Source organism: Neofelis nebulosa, chromosome 4 (assembly GCF_028018385.1).
Source record: "Neofelis nebulosa isolate mNeoNeb1 chromosome 4, mNeoNeb1.pri, whole genome shotgun sequence".
In the NCBI taxonomy this organism is placed as follows: Eukaryota; Metazoa; Chordata; class Mammalia; order Carnivora; family Felidae; genus Neofelis; species Neofelis nebulosa.
This window is the reverse complement of record NC_080785.1, coordinates 68,066,182-68,093,141: the sequence shown is the minus strand read 5'-3', so window position 1 is coordinate 68,093,141 and position 26,960 is coordinate 68,066,182. Positions and strand designations below refer to the sequence as shown.

The 26,960-nt window shown below is 35.7% G+C and overlaps 1 protein-coding gene across 1 annotated transcript in view; it reads left to right on the top strand.

Moving 5' to 3' along the window:
* Positions 1-26,960, top strand: part of GLCCI1 (glucocorticoid induced 1) — a 106,414-nt gene that overhangs the window by 59,275 nt on the left and 20,179 nt on the right. The window contains exons 4-5 of the mRNA XM_058728698.1: positions 17,825-17,938; positions 23,133-23,285. Coding sequence (XP_058584681.1) covers positions 17,825-17,938; positions 23,133-23,285 — 267 coding nt within the window. The remainder of the gene's footprint in view (positions 1-17,824; positions 17,939-23,132; positions 23,286-26,960) is intronic.

Genomic DNA, 26,960 nt, shown 5'->3' with positions numbered 1-26,960 from the left:
CCCACTGCCACCAGGGAGATGCTGCGAGCCCAAGCCCAACTGCCAGCCTGCCTTGGAGCTTCTCCTTTCTTGGCCCCCACCTCCCTTCCCCCACCTCCCTCTGTGGCTGCTAGGTGCGCTCCCCCTACCAAGCTGTCTCTTTTATCTTTCTCTACCTACCACCCGCCCCCCCCCCCCCAACCCCACTGCTTCTGCAGCCAGTGGGAGGGACTGGGACTGGGACTTCCTGAGGTCCCAGGGATGGGGCTGGGGCCCATTGGCTGCAACCAGCCCAGGCCTCTGAGAGAGGAGGGGGCTCTGGGTCTGTCCCACTCTTGGCCTGGGGGAGGGGACCACCACCTGGGTAGGGAGGGGGCTATCTAGAGAGAGGTCCAGGCTGTGGGGGTGACATCTACACAGAGGGGATGAGCTCTTGGTATCTTTCTTTTTCCACATCCTGTGGGCCTCTTGCCTGGCTTCATTTGTCCCCACTTCCTAGCAAACTTTACTTCCTACTGCCTAGTTTTGTTTGGTTCCCACAGCCTGTGTTCTTTAGGGCTCTGTCACCTGGTTTCCCTAGACCTTGCTGCCTGATTTCTTTTTGTTCCCACTGTCTACTTTCCTGAAGTCCCTGTCACCTGGGCTTGTGTTTATGACCTATATATGTGAAATATACATATGGCAAAGTATAAAAGAGGGGGAAAAAATGGGCATGTGCTGGAGTATAGTTTCTGTTTTACTGGAATTATTTTTTTGAAGTAGTGTGATAAATTAAGATGCATATTATAATCCCTAGAACAGTTGCTAAGAAAATAACTCTGAAAAAATAAAAAGTAAAAAATATAGAGGAATTAAAATGCTACACTGAAAGTATTTATCACAAAAGAAAGCAGTAAGGGAGGAACAGAGGAATAAAAAAAAAAAGGTGTGACACAAATAGAGAATAATTAACAAAATGGCAAAAGTAAATCTAATCATATAATTACATTAAATATGAATGGACTGAACATTCTCCTTAAAAGGCAGAGATTGTCAAACTGGATAAAAACACAATAGCCAGCTATATGCTATTTGTAAGAAGCATGTTTTATGATAAGAAAGCTTATCTGACACAGTGGACTTGAAGATAAGAAGTATTATTGAAGACAGATAAAAAAATTTCATAATGATAAAAAGGTCAATAGATCAGGAAGATATAGTAATCATAAATTGTGTCTACTTCTAACAGTGGCTTACAAATGCCTGAAGTGAAACTGTGAAAGGAGAAAGAAAGTGTCTACAATAATAATAAGGGATTCCAACACCCCATTCTTTTTTTTTTTTTTTTTTTTTTTTATTTTAAAATTTTTTTTTTTTTTTTCAACGTTTTTTTTTTTTATTTATTTTTGGGACAGAGAGAGACAGAGCATGAACGGGGGAGGGGCAGAGAGAGAGGGAGACACAGAATCGGAAACAGGCTCCAGGCTCCGAGCCATCAGCCCAGAGCCTGACGCGGGGCTCGAACTCACGGGCCGCGAGATCGTGACCTGGCTGAAGTCGGACGCTTAACCGACTGCGCCACCCAGGCGCCCCTCCAACACCCCATTCTTAATACATGATAGAACAACTAAGTAGACACAAAATAAGAGGATAAAAGATTCTGGCATTATCAATCAACTTGACCTAAATGACATATATGGAAGACTCCACCCAGTGATTGTATTCTTTTCAAACATATTTGAAACATTCTCTAGGTTAGACGATATGCTTGGCCATAAAACAAGTCTCATAGAGTGCAAAAGATGAAATCATGTAACAGGAATCTTTGAAAGCCCCAAATATTTGTCAGTTAAAAGCATTTTAAAATATTTTAAAATGTTTAATGAATGAAAACAGAAAGACACCTTAACTTTATATGTGCAGATAAAGCAGTGCTTCAGGGAAAATTTATACCTTTAAATGCATATCTAGGCAAAAGGAAGTTCCTAAATCAGTGCCTAAGCTTCTAAGCTTAAGAAACTAGTAGAAAAAGAGCAACGCAGACCAAAAGCAAGCAGAGGAAGGAAGGAAGGAGTTAATAAAGAATATAGCAGAAACCAACAGAACATAAAATATTAGAGAAAAATTAGTGAAACTAGAAGTTTATTCTTTGAAAAGAAGAACCAAGTAGATAAACTTTTAGCTAGACCAGAAAAAGAAGATACTGATTAGCAAAGTCAGCAGTGAAAGAGGTGAAATTACTACCAACTTCACACAACTTGAAAGTATTATAAAGGAATATTATGAATGAATTTTATGTCATCAGTGTGGAAACTAAAGTAAAATGGATGAACTCTTAGATACAAGTTACTAGAAAGAGGCAAATTGCAAAGACTGATTTAAGACTAGAAGACATGCATACACTTCTAAAAAAGTAAAGAAATGGAATGAGGATTAAAAATCTTCCCACAGGGGCGCCTGGGTGGCTCAGTCGGTTGAGCGTCCGACTTCGGCTCAGGTCACGATCTCGCGGTCCGTGAGTTCGAGCCCCGCGTCAGGCTCTGTGCTGAGTGCTCAGAGCCTGGAGCCTGTTTCAGATTCTGTGTCTCCCTGTCTCTCTGACCCTCCCCCGTTCATGCTCTCTCTCTGTCTCAAAAATAAATAAATGTTAAAAAAAAAATTTTTTTTAATAAAAATAAAAAAAAATAAAAATCTTCCCACAAAGAAAATCCCAAGATCAGATTTGATGAATTCTATCAAATATTTGAAGAAATAATGTTAATTCTTCACAAACTCTTTCAGAAAATAGAGAAGACAACACCCCCCAGTTTATTTTGTCAGGCCAATTTAACTGACTTCAAAGCCAGGCCAAAGACATCTCAAGAAAATAAAATGGCAGATCAGTGTCTCTCTTGAACATAGATGCAAAAATCCTTAAAATATTAGCAAATCAAATTCAGCCACATATGAGGCGGATTATATACCATGAGCAAAGGGAATTTGTCCCAGAAATTCAAAGATGGTTTAAGATCCAAAATTCAATTAATGTAATACACTACATTAATAAAATAAAGAATAAAACCATATAATCATCTCAGTAGAGTTAGAGAAAGCATTTACCAAACTGTCAACACCCATTCACAAAAAAAATAATCTCAACAAGACAGGGAAAAAAATAATAATAATAATAATAAAACAAAGGCCTTTTGTTAAAAACAAACAAAAAAAAAACCCTATAGATCATATTCACATATTTTCTCTTTAAAGCAGTCTCCAGGGGCACCTGGGTGGCTCAGTCGGTTGAGCGTCCGACTTCAGCTCGGGTCATGATCTCTCAGTTCATGAGTTCGAGCCCCATGTCGAGCTCTGTGCTGACAGCTCAGAGTCTGGAGCCTGCTTTGGATTCTGTGTCTCCCTCTCTCTCTCTGCCCCTTCCCGCTCATGCTCTGTCTCTGTCTCTCAAAAATGAATAAACGTTTAAAAAAAAAAACAAAAACATTTTAAAGCAGTCTCCACACCCAACATGGGACTTGAACTCATAACACTGATATCGAGAGTTGCGTGCTCTACTGACGGAGCCAGCCAGGCACTCTATCATATTCATATTCATTCATTTTAGTGGTGAAAGCCAGAATGTTTTCTTCTAAGATCGGGAGGAAGGCAGTGTCATTCACTGTCTCCTTGTCAACCACTTTTATTCGGTATTGCATAGGAGGTTGTAGACAGTGCAGTCAGGCAAGAAAAATAAAGACATCCAGATTGTAAAGGAAGTGGTAAAACTGCCTTTATTCACAGATAAAATGTAAAAACTATATTTAGAAACTCCTAGGAAATATACAAATACAGTACTAGAAGTAGTAAACATGTTCAGCAAGGAAGGTTGCAGGATATAAGTCAACATATAGAAATCAGTTCTATGTCTAGATACTATGTAAGAACAGTCCAAAAAATAATAAAACAATTTATTGCAGTTGTATTAAAAAGATGAAAATATTTAGGAATTAATTTAACAAAAACAGTGCAAAATTTGTACACTAAAAACAACAAAACATTGCTGGACAAAATTAAAGCTTTAAATAAATAGATAGACTTACTTTGTTCAGTGGATTGATTGGAAGACTTAATATTAAGGTGATAATTCTTCCCAAATTGAATCAATGTAATCCCTATTAAAATTCCATGTTTTTTATTTTTGGTAGAAATTGACAGACTAATCCTAAGATACATGTAGATATGCAAAGGACCTGGAATGGCCAAAATATTTTTGAAAACAGGAAATTTGGAATATTAACATTACACAATTTCAGTACTTCTTATAAACTCACATTGATGAAGTTAGCAAAAAGAAAGACACATAGATAAATGGATAAACTTTTGAATCCAGAAATAAACCTTTATGAACTTCATTAAATTGAATATTTACACTTCAAAGGACACCACTAAGAGATTGAAAAGCCAAGTTTCAGACTGGAAGAAATATTAGCAAATCATATATCTGACAGAGCTTATATCCAGAATATATAAAGAACTCCTACAAATCAATAATAGGAAGACAACCCAAATTATCAATGGATAAGACAGTTGAATAGAAGTGTTCACCAAAGATAAAAGGGTGAATGACAAATGACCACATGAAAAAGTGTTCAGCATCATTAGTCATTAGGCAAATGCAAATTTAAACCATAAAATCCACCTATGTAGTCAATACAATTATTATAATTTGAAATCTTTTTTAATTCTTTTTTTTAAGTTTATTTATTTATTTTGAGAGAGCAGGAGAGTGAGTGCACATAATAGGAGAGGCAGAGAGAGAGAGAATCCCAAGTAGGCTTAGCACTGTCAGTGCAGAGCCTGACGCTGGGCTCAAACTCCTAGAACTGTGAGATCATGACCTGAGCTGAAACCAGGAGTCGAATACTTAACCAACTGAGCCACCCAGGCACCCTACAATGATTATAATTTAAAAGACAGGCAATACCAAGTATTGGCAAGGATAAAGAGAATCTGGAACCCTCAAATGTTCTTGGGAACATAAAATGGGACGGTCACTTTGGAAAACAGTTTGTCAGTTTCTTTTAAAGTTAATCAGAAACTTAGCATATAACCCAGCAATTCAGTTCCTAGGAATCTGTAAGAAAAGTGAGAACACACGTCTAGATTGAGACATGTACACAAAATGTTTATAGCAGAGTTATTCGTAACAACTAAAAACTAGAAAATGTCCACATATCCATCAGTTGGTAAGTAGATAGACAAAATGTGGTTTTTCATGCAATAACTTACTCTTCAGCAATAAAAAAGGAATAATGTACTGACTATTGATACATACTACAATGTGAATGAACCTCAAAAATATTTTACTAAGTCAAGTCAGCAAATTTTTTCTGTAAAAGGCCGGATAGTAAATACTTTGGGGTTTGTGGGCCATATAATCTTTGTTGCAACTAATCACCTCTCCTCTTGTAGTGTGAAAGCAGCCATCGACAATATAGAATGAACCTGGTTATGTTCCAATAAGTTTTGTTTACAAAAATACATGGCAGACTAGATTTGGCCTACAGAATATGGCTTCCCAATCCCTGCTAAGTGAAAGAGGCGAGATGATTAAAACTACATATTATATGGTTCCATTTATGATTGAAATGCCAGAAAAGGCATATTTAAAGAAGAGGGACAAAGTCCTTTTGTGGTTGCATGTGGCTGAGAGTGGGGCTGGAGGAGTGGTGATTGGCTACAAATAAGACTCAAGGCATGATTGGGGGGTGATGAAAAAGTTATAAAACTGCATTGTGATTATTTTTGTACAGCTCTACATAGTGATTGAAACTTACTGAGTTTTACCCTTACAGTGAATAAAGTTAAGACAATGTAAATTATACCTCGGTAGAGATGAAAAAAATAAAAAAGGAATAGATACAAAAGGCTGGTGGGTTTTCCATGGTGTATCAGGAAGATATTAAGTGCTATATGGTATATAACTGAGGCTAGCAAATGATAAGAATACGTTGGTAAAGACAAAAAGTGAAAATAAGAATAGTTATAATATGTGACAGAATTGGAATTTGAGAAAATTTTGAAAAGCCAAAACTATTATTGAAAGTAGTATTTTTTAAAGTCACATGCTACTAAAATTATGTTTTTAAAAAATAGCTTTTGACCTGCTTTCTTGAATTAGGATCAAAGTCAAATGTAGCACACATCCTTTCTTCCTGAGTCACATCATACTCTCCCCCTCACACAATTTGCAACAGGATTGCAGATTAAAATGTCAGTGAAAGCACCTGTATAATCTGCCTCCTCTTTGCTTTAAATTTATGAGAATGCAATGTGAAAAACTTTCAGAGAAATAAGTAACTGTATTCTAGTTATGTTTGAGACAAAGAAAACCCCTGCAGACTATGAATAGACAGGAAACCCTTAGTAATGAGTGGATGTTGATGCTGTCTGGCTCTCAGAAACCTGGGTCATGTGGGCCAGAGCTTAAAAAGTGGGTGTTTAAGCCAAATTTAAGAGAGTATAGATTGCTAGACATTTTAAGAATGCCAAATGTGTCTTGCAAATGGTAGGAGATTGGAACTGGGCTGTCTGCATAAACCAGGGAGGTGGGACCATGTTTCTAGGCCATAAAAGTAGACCTGAAATAACTCCACCTGACACTGTTGGTGTTTTCCTGTGGGCCAAAGAGGCAGCTATGCAAAAATGGAAATAGTAACCATATGTTCTGTGTGGATGTGGCATCTGGAATAGAGCTCTACCCATGTGGAACCAAAGCCCCAATCTTTCTAATTTAAGACCTACTCTGGAGCTATGCAACTCCAGGGGGATAGTCTGAGCAAGCATGAAACAACATGGCAGGAAAGAACTCACAAAGAATAAAACTTCCACGTAAGGTGTGGTTGCAAACAAGTATTTTAGGACATGTAAGGAAATCTGTTGCCATAAGGGACAGCAGACATACTTAATAGGATGATTGACATCCAAAGAAAGAGAATACATTCTCAAAAAAAGCACTTAAAAATGAGAATGTTTAAGAATTTCAAATGAAATGATAACTTACAATAAGAAAAGGAGTAAACAAGAACAAGCAGAATGATAAAGGACCAATTGCAAATTCTGTAAATAACAAAAGTTGGTGAAATTAAAAATAAAAAACTCTTTGGTAGATTAAATTGACATAACAAAAGAGAGAATTAGTGAATCAAAACTCTCAACTGAAAATTGCTAGTCTGGATGAGCAGATATAGAACAAAAAGATAAAGAGATTGAAAACATGAAAGAGAAGTTAAGAAACATGGAAAATAGACTGAGTTAGGAGTTCAGGAAGTAAGAATATCCTGTAAGCATCAGGGAAGAGAAATTCTTTAAAGATTGAAAGTCTGCTATATTTGGACAGCAATTGAAAAAGCCCACCAGTTCCAAGGAGGTTAAACAGGACAAAAAAAAAAAATTTCCACCTTTAGGTATAGTATAATCGAATTGTAGATTAAGGACACACACACACACACACACACACACACATATTCTTGCAATTAGGAAAGAAAAGCCCATTACCTACAATAGAAAGGGCAATCAGTTTCAATACATTTATCAGAAATTGCAACTGATACAGGTATACAGTAATGTATTATGTTCATGTTAAGGAAATGAATCCAAGTGAGGCATTTCTTTCATGAAAAGACGACTTTTCCTCCTTTGAGTTATGTTTGCTGGAGGGTTGTCAACCCAACCTTTATTTAGATTTTACAAACTAAGCAAGTGTACAAATGTACTTTTCCACTTGTTAGAAATGTGGTTTCCTGCTTATAAAACACAGTTTAAAAATTAATTTATAGGGGCGCCTGGGTGGCGCAGTCGGTTAAGCGTCCGACTTCAGCCAGGTCACGATCTCGCGGTCCGTGAGTTCGAGCCCCGCGTCAGGCTCTGGGCTGATGGCTCAGAGCCTGGAGCCTGTTTCCGATTCTGTGTCTCCCTCTCTCTCTGCCCCTCCCCCGTTCATGCTCTGTCTCTCTCTGTCCCAAAAATAAATTAAAAACGTTGAAAAAAAATTTTTTAAAAAATTAATTTATAAAGCATAACTAGAATTCAAGAAGTCTGTTAACTAAATGATAAGGATATTATTAGCATTGCTTTTTACAATACTTCATTTATATACATTTAGTAGAGTAAAAGAGAAGAGAGGTAAATCTTTCAGATATGTTTCACCATACATCCTCAGTGTTTAGTGGCAATGCATTTGTTGATGGAATAACATCATAGGAATAAGATTGTATGCCCAATAGTGTGTAAGGGATATAGAAATCCAAAAGAAATAATTACACATTAGAAAACCAACTAAGACTTTTAAGGGCTAATCAAAAAAAGACTTTATGTTAATTCCCACAATCCTTATTGAGTGAGAGAAGTTCATCTCCTGCTCGTGGTGCAAAACTGGAATCTGATCACCGTTACAGTCCTGTGGTCCCTTTGAATGAGCATGCTTTCTAACTTACTAAAATAGTCAAAGCTTCTGGCTGCTTTTATGGTTCTAGCTACTTTCTCCTAGCTCCTCTGCAATTGGAGCTTGGGAGAGAGGGAAAGGTAAGGGGAATAAGATGTCTTTACATTTCTTGGGCTTGACAGATTCTTAAAACTGACTTTGTTTTGTAGAGTAATTTCACGGGGTCCCTTGTTGCTATACATCTCTTATCTACTGTTCTGCATTTGTGGGCTTGTGAGTCTTTTACTGTGTTCTTAGCCTCTAGAATCATAGAAATAACATTCACTGTCTCAGCTGCTGACTCGGTTCACCCTTCTAAGTAGGTGGGCCCCCTCTTAAAACCAAAGACAACTCTGCACGATGACTCTTGGCACTCAGATTTTCCTAAGTGGTTCCTGGTAAACTCTCATACATTTTTTTTTTTGGGGGGGGGGTTCTGGTTAGTGTTTAGGAGTTTAGGCTGATTCTAATGCAACAGTAAATCGCTCTCATCCTAGCCCAACATTTTCAGTATTTAGAATAAGAGTCAGATATCAATGTCCATTGTGTCCTCTTATCTGTGGGGAACATAAATTGATCTTGCCAAGTTGTTTCATTAAAATTTCTTTCTCTTTATTTGAGGCAAAGGAGGAAGTATTCCCTCTCAGGTCTTGGATTTTGTTTTTTTCCTACTTAGAGTGTAATAAATTAGCCTTTTACTATTTTGGGGATGCTGGCAGAAGGCATGAGATGCCTGGATTAGAGACAGTGGCCTTTGTTATTCCCAGCACAGCAAGTATCAAGACCATCAAGTTTACCGTATTTCCCCTGAACACTAAGTCCCATGTGATGGGGAGAGCCCAAATGTATTCCTACACATGCAGTAGATCACATTACAGGGGAGAAACACAGAGTTTGGGGAATCCACTATTTTTATAGTAAGCAGTTAGCAAATCTGCCCTTTATCCCAATACCAAATGGTGACATTCCAAGAAAGAAATAATACTGTTGTATTGTTGTTTTGATTTTAATTTTACTATTTGTGAATTTGATAAATTGAAACATACAGGATAGGGCATGTAGGTGGCTCAGTTAGTTAAGCATCTGAGTCTTAATCTCAGCTCAGGTTTTGAACTCTGGGTCCTTGAGTTCAAACCCTGTGGGGCTCTGTGCTGGGTGTGGAGCCACTTAAAAAAAATAATAATAAATTAAAAAAATAAATTAAAAAAAAGGTGGGTTTGCTGTTCTTAAGTTCTTCAGTAGAGATTAGGAAAAAGAATGGGTTGCTTCCTGATCTCACCAATAAGCTTTTCTCATTACTTGGATAGTTTTTCTTAGATGGAGCCATCTGAAGCAGTAAATGAAATGATTATGGATATTTCTCACATCTGTTCAAACAGTGATAGATATTATTGATGTGGTCTTCCTTTTTTAAAAAGTTTTTTTAATGTTTATTTTTGAGAGAAAGAGAGAAAGACAGAGTGTGAGTGGGGGCGGGGCAGAGAGAGAGGGAGGCACAGAATCCAAAGCAGATTCCAGGCTCCGAGCTGTCAGCACAGAGCCTGACACTGGGCTCGAAATCACCAACCATGAGATCATAACCTGAGCCGAAGTCAGACGCTTAACTGACTGAGTCACCCCTTAAGTAAGGAAAACAAAAGTTTCTTTATATCCCTTCTGCACTAACATTTTCTTAATTTTTGGTATTAGTTTTTTTTATCATATTATACTAGGGGGAAATAATTGCAATAATATTTTCTCTGGACCTAAAAGATAATAGTCTGAAGAATTTTGATTATCCCTTTGAACTCAAAGGAATTATGTGATAAACTTTTAAAAAATAAAAATATTTATCTAATAAAGTCTGTCTAAATCCATATTAAATTGAATTATAAGGATGTTTTGCAATCTTTTCATTACTTAAAATTGACTCCAAAAGGAAGAATTTTTAAGGACATACAAACTGTCAAAAAAAAAAAAAAAAAAAGAACACTGATCAGTAGGTTAGTATGTTAGTAGCTTCTTCAAATTTTTGTCCATCTTTACTTCAGTCTCATATCTTGCAATATCTTCAACATTAAGGAAGGAAGTTACTTTACAAAGCAGTTGAGGTTATAAACCAATACACAGTGACTGGTAGTTACTTGCAGTTGAACATTAACATAGAATTACTTTCAGCCACGTTGGTAGGTAATAGAGGTTATAAACGAAAGGCTAAAGGACTGGGTCTGCCATTTATTAGCTGTATTACATTGGGAAAGGTATTTTATTTTTTTTAATGTTCATTTATTTATTTTTGAGAGAGACAGAGACAGAGAATACCAATGCAAGGGGCTCGATCCCATGTAGAGTGAGATGGTCACCTGAGCCGAAATCAAGAGTTGGATGGTTAACCAACTCAGCCACCCAGGCACTCTGGTACTTTATTTTTGAGAATGTGTCCTCATCTATAAAATAGATATAATAAATTTATGGGATCCAAGTGGGTTTGTGAACCAAATGTTTTTTTAAATGTTAGTCTGGTATTGCTATTAACATGCTTCTGTTAACAAATATGCCTTAGTGGTAGCTGTAAATATAATTCTGTATTACAGATTATTAGCATAAAAGTCCCAAAGCTAGCTGTATCTCTGGGGATGAATCTGAGTGTGGGAGTATCTCTGTTCCTGGGTTGGTGGGTTTGTGTGAGTCTGAATGTGGGCAAGCATGTCTGTCTGTGGGCATGCAAGGCTTGATGTACGTGTAGGTGACATCTCCCTATGCTTGTGGACATGTTTGCATATATGTGAGTTCTTTATGTATGTGTGTGCGTGCATATGCCTGTGTTCATTTCATGGGGCTGAATGAATAGCAATTAGCTCATTAGGGTTTGCCTCTTGGCAATTAAAAACATAGGAAAATAACTGTAATTATTCATATTTATGGAAAGGTTAAAAGAAATTCCAAATTTTTATTTTTGTGTTAGATTAGATACTGTTGTATGTTTAATTCCTTTGAACACTGACAAAGGAGTAATATGTAAAATTTGTTTTTAGACTGTAGAACCTTTGTTTTGAGACACTTGATGTTTGTAAACAAGTTTGTCACATACTCCTTTTTTTTTTTTTTTTCATATAAAAGGTAATGACAGCTTGAAGTTCTTAACTTTCCACATTATATTTTCAGAAAAATCTGCTGGGTTAATATCTTTAGTAATTGTTTTTGTGTTTTCTCTTGGTGTAGCTGTTGTTAATTTTTTGTAAGATTCTCTTGTCTTCCTGTAAGTTATTAACTTGTGTCTTTAGGCAGTGTAGAATAGTGGTTAAAAGAGAAGACTCTGGAATTCTACTTCCTAAGTTCAAGTATTTCACCCCTTAAATGTGTGACTTTTAGCAAACTTTTTAATCTTCTGCTTCAGTTTCCTTACCTATAATATGGGACAGTGATAGTACCTATTTTGTATGCTTTTATTAAAAAAATGAATGACATAATTTATATAAAAGCAAGCAGCAGAGCACCTTTTTCCTGGTTTTATACTTTTCTTCTCATTTTTTTCCCTACTCTTCCCAAAGCCCTCAGGTCCTGCTTCCTTTCCTACTGGTTAAGATTTCTCATTTCCCTGCCCTATGGTAGAGTAGAATTCATCATGAGAAATATTTCTCTCCCTTTCAGTATCTGAGGTGAAGGTACTCAACAAGTCTCCTGAGGCTGAGTTTTGTTTTATTTTGTTTTTAAATGTTAACAATAGTAGGGGAAACTAACCAGACAAAAATAGCAAATGAGTAGGTAGGGATGATGTTAATTAGGTTTCCAGAAATTTACAATAAAATGTATTCTTCTCAGATTTTAAGTAAGGCCGGTCTCTGATTTGTCTTCATCTAGTTTCACAAAAGTCATTTTTTTTGTGAGTATTTATGCTAATTCTTCTCTCTACACTTATTTCTTTAAAAAAATTTTTTTTTGTTTAATGTTTATTCACTTTTGAAAGAGAAAGGCAGAGCATTAGTGGAGGAGGGGCAGAGAGAGAGAGGGGGACAACAGAATCCGAAGCAGGATCCAGGCTCCAAGCTGTCAGCACAGAGCCCGATGCGGGGCTTGAACCCATGAAGCATGAGATCATGACCTGAGCCGAAGCCGGACACTCAACCGACTGAGCCACCCAAGCGCCCCTATGCTTATAATTTCTTCTTTGTGACTCACATTATTCCCTAGCTTTTTTAAACTTTGGAGCTCATATGCTTGAAACCCCTTTTATGTTTAAAGAGACTCCTCTCTCCTCAAATTTTTTTCTTTCAGCTTTATTGAGTTATAATTGACACATGATATTGTGTGGGTTTAATGTATGCAGTGTACTGATTTGATATATGGATATATTGCAAAATGATTACCACCATACGCTTAGTTAACCCATCCATCACCTCACATAATTATAGTTGTTTCATGTGTAGTGAGAACTTTTAAGGTCTGTTCCCCTAGCAACTTTGAGATTTCAGTACAGTATTGTTAACTGTAGTCACCAATGCTATACACTACATCCCAGAACTTACTTACCTTGTAACTGGAAGTTTGTACCCTTTGACTTACCTTCACCCATTTCCTGTACCCCAACTTGTATTTGGTAACCACCAGTCTGCTCTTTGTTTGTATGAATTTTTTTCAGATTCCACATATAAGTGAGATGAAAAAGTATTTTTCTTTGGCTGATTTATTTTGCTTAGCATAATACCCTCAAGGTCCATTCTTAATTTTTTTCATAAGGCCACAGCATAGGTAATGAATATTTAGAAACACAAAATCAGATATATCTATAGTTTAGTTCAAATCTAGTCAGTAAGGGGAGTCTAGTCAGTAAGGGTCAGCTGGTTAAGCATCTGACTTCTTGATTTCAACTCAGGTCATGATCTTACAGCTGTGAAATCCAGCCCCATGTTGGGATCTGACCGGGCATGGAGCCTGTTTAAGATTCTCTCTCTCCCTCTCTCTCTGCCCTTCTCCACTGTGTGTGTGTGCGTGCTCTCTCTCTTAAAAAAAAAATCCTATCAGTACAATTTACTGCCCCTTTTGTAAATGAAGGTTGGTAGGCATTTCATCACAGTGACTGGGGTGGGCGAGTTCATCAAAGTGAGGACCAGGAGCTTCCGTGCAATTGATGGAATGTAGGCCTAGAGAGGCTGTCTTGGGCAGAGCTTCAGAGCTATGGATGAGGTGGGATGTATGTGTGTTTGTGTGTGGGGAGAGGGGATTGCACTTTCCTTCTGCCCCTTCCTCATGGACACGACTTTGTGTCTACTCTTTGCTGGTTCTAATGTCTACTCTCTACTGGCTACAAATGGCCATCTGCTCTTGATCATCAAAGGAAAAGGAGAGGGAAATTCTAAGCCCAACTATGGAAGGTGAGAGTGTTTATAGTTGTGACACAGGTCTGCCCCTCTACTGAATGTAGCTGTAAACAACACAGGAACCGCCTTACTGTGAAGCGAAGGAGGACTTAACGGCATCTTGCTTTCATTTTACATAGGTCTTGACTAAAATTTGTAATCTGAGTATATATATTTAGGAAGATGAGCTCCCTTTTACCCTAATCTCTACGGAATTGTAAACAAGAGCATAGCTATATAATATCCTGAGATGAACAGTATTGTGTGAAAGCTGTAAGGTTACACAGTTTAACTGGGTGTTCCAGGCAAAGTAAGATAGGTACCCATGATGGATGCTCTTTGTTTTCAGGGGTTTGTTAAGGCTGTTGAGAACAAAATATTTTCTGGCTTATTTTGATATCTCAAGTCCTTTAAAATAGAGTGATTTAGGACTGATCAATTTTCAGATTGCTTTTGTTTATTTTTAAAGATTATTTTAAAAATGAAAAAGTACAAATTGCCTTGATTAATCTCTAGGCATTATGGGCTCTTCTATACAAGCTCTTGCTGGTTTTGAAACACCACTGAAACATCATTAATATTCAGAAAACACTTAATTTTCTACCTCTTTCCTAATTAAGTGACTTGTACAATTTGAAATCCTTTTTATTTTTTATCATCGAAAATAATCTTTTCTGATTTATAATGATTACCTACTAATTTTGATTCGTTTTCTTGTGAAAATTAATGTTCTCTAGAAGAAAATAATGTCATTTCAACAGAGAGCAGGGAACTCAAACGTTAACATAGACCATCTTGCTTGTATATCTTTGCAAGATCGTTGTGTGAGAGGTCTACAAGCTACAGAGAGCTTTAAAAACTGAAGGAATTTGGGGCGCCTGGGTGGCTAGGTCGGTTAAGCATCCGACTTCGGCTCACGTCATGATCTCACGGTCTGTGAGTTCGAGCCTCGCGTCGGGCTCTGTGCTGACAGCTCAGAGCCTGGAGCTTGTTTCAGATTCTGTGTCTCCCTCTCTCTCTGCCCCTCCCCCGTTCATGCTCTGTCTCTCTCTGTCTCAAAAATAAATAAACGTTAAAAAAAATTAAAAAAAAAAAAACTAAAGGAATTTAAGGATATGAATATAAAAGAAAGGATATAAACTATTCCTTTGTCTAGGTGCTTTATTTGCTTCCATGCTATTTCTCTTCTATTTGCCATAGGTAAAAATAAGTTTTTCTAGCAACCTATATATACTTTTCCCTTTGAGTGGTATAGGCTTTAATAGCAACTGTCTGTTTTGCTTTTTATTGCCATGGTTATTCAAGGAAAGCATTTAGCTAATATTAAAATACAGTGTATTTTTGCTTTATGTCCTTGAGGAAATCAATATATTCTGCAGACTTTACTTTTGTATTTACACTTTCCTTAAGTAGGTAACATAAAACTGGGCTTGCTTCTAGGTGTTTAAGGAATAACTGTTAGTTGATTGATGTCATCTTTTCTACAAAGAAAATAATACCAGTATTATAACTTCCCCCAAGTTGCTAATTATTCCCTTTAAAATGCTTAGGAATATTTTATTCTTGGTCTGGCATATTTGAAGCAGATTATATGTCATCTAAAATATATTAGGTATTTTGAGTTCTGTCCAGGTTGTTGTTTAATATAAATTGTTTTCTGTTTGAAATTTACCTCCTGGTAATACTTATGTCTCAGTTTTTGAGATTATGTTTAATTTCGAGGAAATTTATTCTGCCACAGTAAATTCTAAGGACAATGTTTTGCAGTGCTAGGCTGGCATGATAGAATCTGCTGTTAAATATTGGCATGATGAGCTGCATGCAGTTAGAGATGGGTCTGGTGGCTGCATTTTTGTAACTTCAAATACTCTGGAACAAGGGCTCCTAAATGCTGACACATAGAAACTATACAGAACCACAAAAATTGATCTGGGACAGGCACAGGAATGAATCTGTGTTGGTCAGGATTTTGTGAGTTTGGGTTTTTTTTGGTTTTTTGGTTTTTAGTTTCCCAGATGATTCCAAGGAACTTTGTGTGGGGCCATCGCTGTAAACCAGAAATGGGCACAGGTTTCAATCCTGCAGAACCTTATCACATGCCAGGCACTGCACCGTTTGATTGCAAATGTGGTCTTATCTTTTAAAAATCATTTTACTATTTTTTTCATATTGATAAATGTACTCTTTAATTTCCATCCCCTATTTTCCCCATCCCTACCTCCTCTCTGGTAACCATCAGTTTTTGTTCTTTATAGTAAGAGTCTATGTCTTGGTTTGTGTCTCTCTTTTTTCCATTGCTTGTTTTTTTATTATATTCCACATGAGTGAGATTATATGGTATTTCTTTCTTTGACCTATTTCACTCAGCCTTATACACTCTAACTCCATTCATTTTGTTGCAAATGGCCAGATTTCATTCTTTTTTATGGTTGAATAATATTCAAAGTGTGTGTGTGTGTGTGTGTGTGTGTGTGTATATCACATCTTTATCCATTCATCTACCAACACTTGGGCTGCTTCCATAGTTTTGCTGCTATGAAAGTAGGGATGCATGTATCCCTTTGACTTAGTGTTTTTATATTTTTTGGGGGGTAAATACCAGTAGTTTAATGAATTCCAAGCCATATGGTAATAATGACTTTTCTCTTAAGCCTGGGAATGTTACCATTCCACTTAGGAGAATACAGTCTAAGTTACATTTGTTTTTTAAAAGTTTTCTGACTATAGCCAGTGTCCACCAACAAATGAATGGATAAAGAACATGTAGTATGAGAGTGTGTGTGTGTGTGTGTGTGTGTGTGTGTGTGTGTGTGTATCTCCATTGTTATATTATTCAGCCATGAGAAAGAAAGATATCCTGCCATTTGTAACATCCTGGATCAACCTTGAAGGCATTATGCTAAGTGAAATAAGTGAGGCAGACAAAGATAAATATTATGTGATATGACTTGTATGTGGGTTCTGTAAAGATTGAACTCACAGAAACAGTAGAATGGTAGTTACCAGGAGCTGAAGGGTAGAGGAAATTGGGGTTGGTCAAAAGGTACAGACTTCCAGTTATAAGATGAATAAGTTCTGGGGATCTAATGTGTAGCATTTTGATTATACTTAATAATATTGTATATTTAAAAGCTGTTAAGAGAGTAAATCTCAACTGTTCTCACCCAAAAAAAGATGTAGTAATTTTGTGATAGGATAGACGTGTTAACTAATGCTACGGTGGCATCATTTTGCAATATATAAATGTATCAAATTAACATGTTCTGTACCTTAAACTTAGACAACACCATATGTCAATTATATCTCAATTGAGCTGGAAAATTAAAGTTGTGTGACTAAAGAGTAATGTATAGTAAGATATTCAGTACTAGGAAGTTACTAATACTCAATGCTTGGATTTTCCTCACCATGAAAAGATTGAAAATTTTAAAGTGTTTTAAACCAGGAGTGTTTTGTTTATGTAAGATGGAAACTTAGAAACTAATGTGATCTCCATGTTAATATATGGGCTTTGACTTTAATTAGCATGTGAAACACTAGTTTTTTGCCTTATAAAAAAAGTGTTTAAAGAGGTAGATACTTGGTGTACAAAGATACTTGGTGTAAAATCTGAAATAATTTGGAAAAATTTAGTCTGCATGTTTACCAAAACACTATTTCAATTGAGCAAGTGAAGCATTCGTAGCATACATTTTATTGAAGTGTAGTTAACATGTTAGTTTCCGTTGTACAACATAGTGATTCAACATTTTTATACATTATGAAATGATTACCATGAAAAGTCTAGTTACTTTCTGTCACCAAACATAATGATTTCAATATTAGTGACTGTATTCCCCGTGCTGTACTTTATATCCCTGTGACTTACTTATTGTATAACTGGAAGTTTGTACCTCTTATTTTCAATAGTTTTAATCTTAAAAATGTAGAAGAATAAATCTTTGCAGTGAAATATTATCTCTTCTTGAAACCTTTGAGGAAAAAATTACCAGCATCCAAAAATTAAAATAAGAAGTACTTAAAAACTGGTATTCACTGTTGTTCTCATCTTGTTTTTCCCCCCTCCCCAAAGCAGATTGCCAAACTGAGGCAGCAGCTACAACGTAGTAAACAGAGCAGTCGGCACAGTAAAGAGAAAGAGCGTCAGTCACCTCTTCCTGGCAACCATGTAACCATCAATCACACTCAGGTAGGCTAATTTCTTGTCCAGATTTGAAGAATTCCTTTGAAAGGGTTCATTATAAAGGGAGAATCCATTATTGTTGGGTTGCAGAATTAAAAATCTAAATCCCTGGCTCTACTAAATTGTTACTGCTTGTTAAATTGTTGCAAGAAGTTTTATTTTTCCTCCATATATGTAATTTTCTTTTAATAATAGATGTAACAGAGTGTAGTCATCTCCAGAATGATTGATGCTGGCCTGGCTAAATCCTAGCTCATTTACTTGTTAAGCAACTATGGGCATTATCTCATTTAATCTTCCTAATGGTACCTTAAGCCATCTATATCTCTTTATATCTATTTACACCTATTTTACATTAGAAGAAATTGAGGATTAGAGTTTTGTTGTGGTTCTCCTGCCTCCCTAGGAACATGTACTTCCCATGGAATATAGTTTGGGAGATGCTTTTCTAGACCAAATTCACCTAAAATATTGATATAAATTTTAGGGGCACCTGGGTGGCTCAGTCAGTTGAGTGTCCAACTTTGGCTCAGGTCATGATCTCATGGTTCAGTTTGTGAGTTCAAGCCCTCTGTCGGGCTCTGTGCTAACAGCTCAGAGCCTGGAACCTGCTTCGATTCTGTGTCTCCCTCTCTCTTCCCCTGCCCTGCCCCCGCCCCCAACCCCTTGCACTCTGTGTCTCTCTGTCTCTCTTCCTTCTCAAAAATAAATAAATATTAAAAAAATATTGATGTAAATTTTAGTAAATCAAATGTAGAAGTATAGAAGAAGAAACCCAAGTAGTGAATCAAAACAAATCTAATCAGAGATGTTTCACAAACATAAGGATGATTTCGCATTAAGAAATGTATTAGTTTAGTTCGTTTCATATGAAGATCACAGTAGATGCTGAATAACACCTGATAAAAACTCAGTTATCTATGTGTGGTAAAAACCGGCTTTACTAAAAATATGACATTTCCTAATGTGACTAAAATGCAAATGTAGTGAGATCCTAACAGTAAAATATTGGAAACATTTGTTAAAATAAAAATCAAGTCATAGATGCCCACAGTTACTGATATTATTTGCTAGTAGTTTAGAGGCTCTAGACAGAGCAGTAAGAAAAAAAATAGTTATTGTTATCTGTATGTAATCTATTTAGAAAATGAAAGTCGGGGCGCCTGGGTGGCGCAGTCGGTTAAGCGTCCGACTTCAGCCAGGTCACGATCTCGCGGTCCGTGAGTTCGAGCCCCGCGTCAGGCTCTGGGCCGATGGCTCGGAGCCTGGAGCCTGTTTCCGATTCTGTGTCTCCCTCTCTCTCTGCCCCTCCCCCGTTCATGCTCTGTCTCTCTCTGTCCCAAAAATAAATTAAAAAAAAAACGTTGAAAAAAGATGTAAAAAAAAAAAAAAAAAAAAAAAAAAAAAAAAAAAAAAAAAAAAAAAAAAAAAGAAAATGAAAGTCAATGAACTAAACCATTAAAACGGACAGAATAGCCAATACCAAGTGTTGGTGAAGATTTGGATCAACTAGAACAGACACACATTGCTGATGGGAAGACCGAATGGTACCACCACTGTGAAAAACAGTTTGGCATTTTCTTAAAAAGTTACACACTGACCATAGAGCCCCCAAATTTCACTCGTTGATATCTAGCCACGAAAAATAAAAATGTATGTCCACACTAAGACTCGTACATCAGTGTTCATGGAGGCATTATTTATAATAGTCAAAAAATGGAAACAAATATCCATCAACTGATGAATAGATAAAACAACATTTTGTAACACCCATGCAATACTTTTCAGCAGGAAAAAGGAAGGAACTCCTGATACTTACAAGAACATGGTTGATTCTCAAAAATACCATGTTAAGTGAATGAAGTCAGAAGCAAAAGGCTACATAGTGTATGATTCATTATATTAAATTCTTGAAAAGGCAAAATTATAGAGACAAAGTACAATTTTTTCTTCTTAATCTGGTAGAAATAGTGTGTTATTCTTTACTCTGTTTATTTTAAGCACTTTTTCTGTAAGAGCCCAATAGATTTATAGAAGACCTATTGACTTGCTGACAACAAAAAAGACTTTGGCACATGTTCCTAATTTACATTGAATTTTTGTCATCGTGGTTATGCGTAAAAATAATTATCTGCTATACATACTGAAATATTTGTAGGTGAAGTATGAAGTCTGGAATGTGCTTTCAAATAATCTAAGAACAGAAGAAAAATAGATGTTTAGATGAAACAAGATTGGCAGATGTTGGTAATTTTGAAGCTGCATGATGTGTACTGAAGTTCATTGTGGTATAGTGTTTAATTATGTTTATGATTATAATTTTTCACAACAAAAAGAAACTGATAATGAGAAGATAAGATAAAATATAAGCCTGTAAAAATCAGTAGTTTTATACTAATGAAGGCAAACCACTGTACCCTCTACTTACAGTGCCTCTAACACCAAACGTGTGGGAGGTTTTCCCACACCAACCAACTTGCCAATTCCAAACACTAAGTATCCTGCAATTCAGTTATAACACTAATTATTCGGAGTTGGCACAGACCCCACAATTTAAGGGCTCTGTCCCATAAGACTACCCCCCCCCCCCAGTTAAGATGTCAGTCTCAGGTCCCAGGTTGTCATCTGTACTTCTGACCATCTGACTATAAAGAAGGAATTCCTAACCACCCTTCTTCAGGTTCGGTAATTTGCTATAACAGGTCACAGAACTCAGAGAAACACTTAGGTCTACCACTTTATTATAAGAGATATAATAAAGGATACAGATGAACAGTTAGATGAGGAGGTAGGTACACAGGGCTTATGGATATGTATTCACCAATTTAGAAGTTCTCTAAAACCAAAGTTTAGAGATTTTTATGAAGGCTTTATCACATAGGCATTATCCATTATTAACTCACTCTCCAGCCCCTCTGCCATCTCCAGAGGATGTGTGGGGCTGAAAGTTCCAAGCTTGTAATCATGGCTTGATCTTCCTGTTGTCTAGCCCTCATCCTGAACCTATCCAGGAGCCTGTCAAGAGTCACCTCCTTAGGGGCACCTGGGTGGCTCATTTGGTTAAGCATCTGACTCTTGATTTCAGCTCCAGTCATGATCTCAGTTCATGGGATAGAGCCCCTTGTCGGGCTGTGCACTGACAGCATGAAACCTACTCAGGATTCTCTCTCTATCCCCCTCTCTTTCCCTCCCCTGCTTGCACTCTGTCTCTCTCTCTCTCTCCCCCTCTCTCAAAATAAATAAATAAACTTTTAAAAAAGTTAAAAGAAAAAAAAAAGTCCCCTCATTAGAAGACTCTTCTATCACCCAGGAAATTCCAAGGAATTTAAGAACCTCTGTGTCAGGTTCCACGGTCAGAAACCAAATATTAGAACAAAAGATGCTGCTGGCATATCTATCAGTCAAGAAATTTATTATAAGAGTTGTAGGAAATGTGTGTCAAGAACCAGGGAAGATTCCAAATACATGTTTCTTGTTATGTTACAATTAGCAATGACATGTTAGTATATACAAAAATATATATAAAATGCCAAGAATTAGACTTAAGAGAAATATGCAAACTGTAAGAGTTTATTGAGAATATGAGGTAGAAAACCAAGACCTTAATGGGAGAAATCTCAACACATTCATGCATGGGAAGGGAAGACTCATTATTTCTCAAATAGCCATTTACCTGAAATTAATTGAATTCCAGAAAATTGAAATTTTCAAATTGAATTCCAGTGGAAATTTAAAAGTATGGTTTTGTTTCTTGAAAAGTTGTCTTCAAAAGTCACATGGAAAATTAATGCCAATTAATAGAAAAGAAAATTGGAAAAGACTCTTCCTATAAGATACCAACGTGTACTGTAAATATCAGCAATTAAAGTGAAACTTTGTATAGGGATTATCAGTTAAGAAAATCAAATCAAATATAGAAATCATAAGGAAATCAAATATAGAATCATAAAGAAATCTTGGCAGTTTGATTACTGTGTGGCAAAAAAAAAAAAATACTGCCTCACACCATACACAAAAATAAATCATGATAGGTTAAATATTTAAAATGAAAAACCATAAAAGTACTGAAAGAAAGGTATTTGATCTAAAGTAAACAGCAAATGTAGAACAAAGAATTACAACTTTCATATAAAAAAAAACAACAAACAAAAACGTGTGCATCATAACAAAGGGCATTAGCAGGCAGCCACTCACAGATGGCAGAAACACAGCCCTGAGTAGAGGAAATAATTGTTCATGTGTTAATCAATGATTAGCAGTCTACCTCAATATGAATCCTATGTATCAACTTTAATCATTCAGAGTAAGAGTGAGATCATGTATCATTTTTACTTTTGCCTTGTTCATCTTTGTTTTCCTCATTTCCAATCTGGTATTAGTTCCTTGAGCATCAAAAAGCTCGTCTTACTCTTAACTATAGAGAACACACTGATGGTCACCAGAGGGGAAGTGGTGGAGGGATGGGTAAAGGGGCTTAACAGTACACTTATTATGATGAGCACCAAGAAATGTATAGAATTGTTGAAGCACAATATTGTACACCTGAAAGTAATATAACACTATGTTAACTATACTGGATTTAAAAAAAAAAAAGTCTTTAAGGTACCTTCTATGACAGCTGTGAGAGGTGGTTAATTTTTGAGAATTCCTCCAAAGGACTTTTGAAAAACAACCTTAAGGATATCAATTGTGTTACTGAACTTAGCATGATACATTGTTGCCACATTACTTAATAATCCAGAAGGTTTTCTCAAATGGTTGACAAATGGAAATGAAAAATACTGGAAGGTAATTTTAACAGTGAGGGAAACAAATCTTTTAAACACACACAGAGGTGTCTGGTAAAGCCACATGATACATTTAACTGACATGATTTCAACTATTTTTTTTAGTAAAAACAACAAAAGGGAAAAAATTAAACTGTGCAGAAGGTTCTGTCTGCCATCCTACCAAAAAAATGTATGCATTATACTATTAAAACTTGACACTTACATAAAGGGTTATTTTGGCTCTGGACCTTCCTTACTTTAGAACCTACATTTCTGTGGGTGTATCTGGATATATAGTGTATTTGAATATTGAAAAATCTCTGTTCATTGAGTTTTCCATTTTCAGATTTACCATGCTCTTGAGTTCTTGATTTCTTGATTTTTTTTTTGACCACAAATAATTTGACCCCACCTTGTCTTATATTTTGTAGGCTACTGGATCAAGATCAGTCCCTATGCCACTGTCAAATATATCAGTGCCAAAATCATCAGTTTCACGTGTGCCCTGCAATGTAGAGGGAATAAGTCCTGAATTAGAAAAGGTATTCATTAAAGAAAATAATGGAAAGGAGGAAGTGTCCAAGGTAAGGTTACATGGCATGTTCGAATCTTTTTCTTCTTTAGCATTCAGAACTGTCTCAGTAGTCCTTTTTTTTTGTAACAGCTTGATTAGCTATAATTCACATACCATACAATTTACCAATGTAATGTGTGCAGCTCAGTGGGGTTTTTTTTTTTTTTTTTAAGCATATTCACAGTTGTGCAACCATCACCACAGTCAGTTTTACAGCCTTTTCATCACCCTGGGAAGAAACTCTATGTCCTTCAGTAACCATCCCTCATTTCCTTCCAGTGTCCCCAGCGGTAGGCAACCACTAATCTACTTTATCTGTCTGCAGATTTGCCTGTTCTAGACATTTCTTGTAAATGGAATCATACAACACGTGGCCTTTTGTAGCTGTTTTTTTTTTCATTCAGCATAATGTTTTTAAGGTTCACCCAAGTGGTAACATTTATCTGTATTTCATTCCTTTTTATTGCCAAATACCCAATTGTATGAATTTTATTCAGCTAGTCATCAGTTGATGAACATTGTCTTGTTTCCACTTTTTAGCTATTATGAATAGTGTTGCTATGAAATTCATGTATGAGATTTCATGTGAACATGTTTTCATTTCTCTCGGGCATATACCTAGTTGTGGAATTGCTGGTATGGTAGCTCTTTGTTTAACCTTTTGAGAAACTGCCAGACTGTTTTTCCAAAGTGGCTGCACTTTTGCATTCTGCACTACACAATTTACTTGTATGGAGGTTCCCATCTCTCCATCTTTACCTATACCTGTAATTCTGTCTTTTTTTATTATACCCATCCTAGTAGATGTGAAATGGTATCTCATCATGGTGTTGCTGTGCATTTTCTGAATCTAATGATATTAAAGACATTAAGCGTCTTTTCGTGTGCTGTTGGCCATTTGTGTGTCTTCTTTGGAAAATTGTTTAGAACATTGATAATCATAAAACTGGATTATTTTGCCTTTGTACTATTGAATTATAGAAATTCTTTATAAAGTTTTTTTTTAATTTTTTAGATACAATTTCTTATTAGATGTAGGACTTGAAAATACCCATCCTTTGGTTGTCTCTTCACTTTTTATTTTCTTGATGATGTCCTTTAAAGGACATTTTCAATTTTGATAAAGTTTGATTTGTTGTTTTTCTTTTGTTTACTTGGTGTCATATTTGTATACTTGGTGTCATACCTAAGAAGCCATTACCTAAATATAAGGCCACAATAATACTTGTGTTTTCTTCTAGGAGTTTTTTAATTTTAGGTTTCTCTTGTGGTTAGGTCTTTGAACCATTTTAAATTCACCAAAAATGCTTTATAAATTACCTCTGTCCCAGAAAAGTAATCTGGGCACTACTGCATGTGAACGTATATTTGGCCACATTACAAATACATACTCAACAAAAGAAAGCATAGAATAACCTTTGACTTAATTATCTCTGTGAATTTTTTGAACCAAAATAATGATTTAATTTATGTCAAATGTGTATCTGAGTCCTTTAAATAATGTGCAGATTTTAAAAGTTAATTAATTTCAAAAGTCACACAGTCCAATCTTATATTTGTAAAATTAAAACGTAAAACTTTCTTTCAATTCTCAGTATTGCTTATTAGCAGATACGAGCATTATGCATAATTTCTTGTGATCCTTCTTGACGTGTGTATGTGTGTGAACGTAGTGAATCATTGTATGAATGCACCATAATTTAGAAGTTCCATGTTGATGGACATTTACATTATTTTCAGTTTTTGTCATCTCAAGCAGTGATTTAGGAAACATTGTGTAGTCCTGCAAACAATTTCTAGCAGTGAAATTGCTGGGTCAAAGCATTTGTATGTCTAAATTTTGATGACTATTGCTAAAATTGTCCTCCCGAAAGGTTGTGCCATTTTTTTCTTCCTAGATGTTTTATTTTAAATTTTTAATTTATATTTATCATGCTATAAAGACATTTTTGGAAATGTCATCTGTTAGCATATCGTCATTAAAATGCTTCCTTTATACGTTAAGTAATGTTTAAAAGCATTAATGTAAGGAAGTGAAATTGGTTTAATTCTTTGAAGATGAAAGAATCAGTCACATATTTGCTGATCCTTAAGAACATCAAAACAAACTGTACTAGAATATAAAACTTAATAACATAATCTCAAGAAAACAAAAACACTAATTCAAAAAGATGGGTGCATACCTTTGCTTTCTGCAGCATTATTTAGAATAGCCTGGATATGGAAGCAACCTACGTATCCATTGACAGATGAAGAAGATGTGGTGTGCGTGTGTGTGTTTAATATATATATAATTAATCTATAAAATATATGAAAGTACATATGAATATAAATAAAACACGCACAATGGAATGTTACTCAGCCATAAAAAAGAATGAGATCTTGCCATTTGTGACGATGTGAATGGACCTAGAGAGTATTATGCTATGTGAAATAACTCAGAGAAAGACAAATACCATATAATTTCACCTGTCTAAAAACAAAACAAATGAACACACAGGCCCATAAATACAAACTGGTGGTTGCCAGGGGGGAGAGGGTGGGAGGATGAGCGAAAAAGGGGAAGGGGAGTGGGAGGTATATGCTTCCAGTTACAGAATGAATAAATCACAGGGATGAAAGGTACAGTGGTTATAGTAATAGCGTTGTGTGGTGACGGAGTAAGCTACATTAGTGGTGAGCATCGCATAATGTATAGACGTGTCCATTCACTGTGTTGTACACCTGAAACTAATGTGCATTGTATGTCAGCTATACTTAAACAGGTAAAATTTTTATACAGTTCTGCTTTTAAATAAGTTATATTCTAATTTCACAGCAGCCATTTCAGAATTACTCTAGGGTAACCTACACACTTAGAGCTACAACTAATTTTTAGAATTTTTTTGATTGATGATTAAGTGTGCCTCAAAGTTTTAATAAACAAAATGTTACCATTAGTGAGCCTGCCAATAACTAAAGAAAACTGTCCTGTTAAGTATATCAGTCTTCTAAGCTTTTATATTTTCCCATTGTTATTTTGTGTAAACAGTAAATTTTTAAAATCTGTTTTGTTCTTATAATTCTTGTACTCTCTCATAACAAAACAAAGTTGGTGAAAGGAGATTGTTATATATTACCCAGTTATAGATTAAGGAATCAGAATACAGAAAGACTGTGTATCAAATAGGACATGAATGAAAGATAACTCAAATTCTTAATTTTTTTAATTATAGATTTATGCATCATATTTTTTTACTGCTTACCAATACTGACACTTTTATTAAAGTAACATTTTCCTTGACAGATATCTAAATTTTAAGAAATAATTCTGTCATGAAGCCCTCAAATATAATTTTGAAAATGACCTTTCCTTATGGGTTACCCCGAGAACTTCACACATCTCATATTGCGATACAATTTTGTCCAAAAACACCTGCGCCAATGGTTTAGTCTTTGTTCATTCTAACATTTAGTGTAGAATTGTAATTAAAATCTAAACTTATTTAAATGAAAGAAAAAATTTTAAAGTAACATTTTCTTAGCGTTTGACCAACGAAGTTAATATTCCTTTGGGAATATTTCTTTCTTTAATTGGAAAGTTTTACTTTCTTACTTGTTTACAAAATGAACTAATATTTACATAATTGAATATTCTCTTTATAGTAGGGTAGTCATTATCAGGATGCTATAGTTTTGGTTTAAC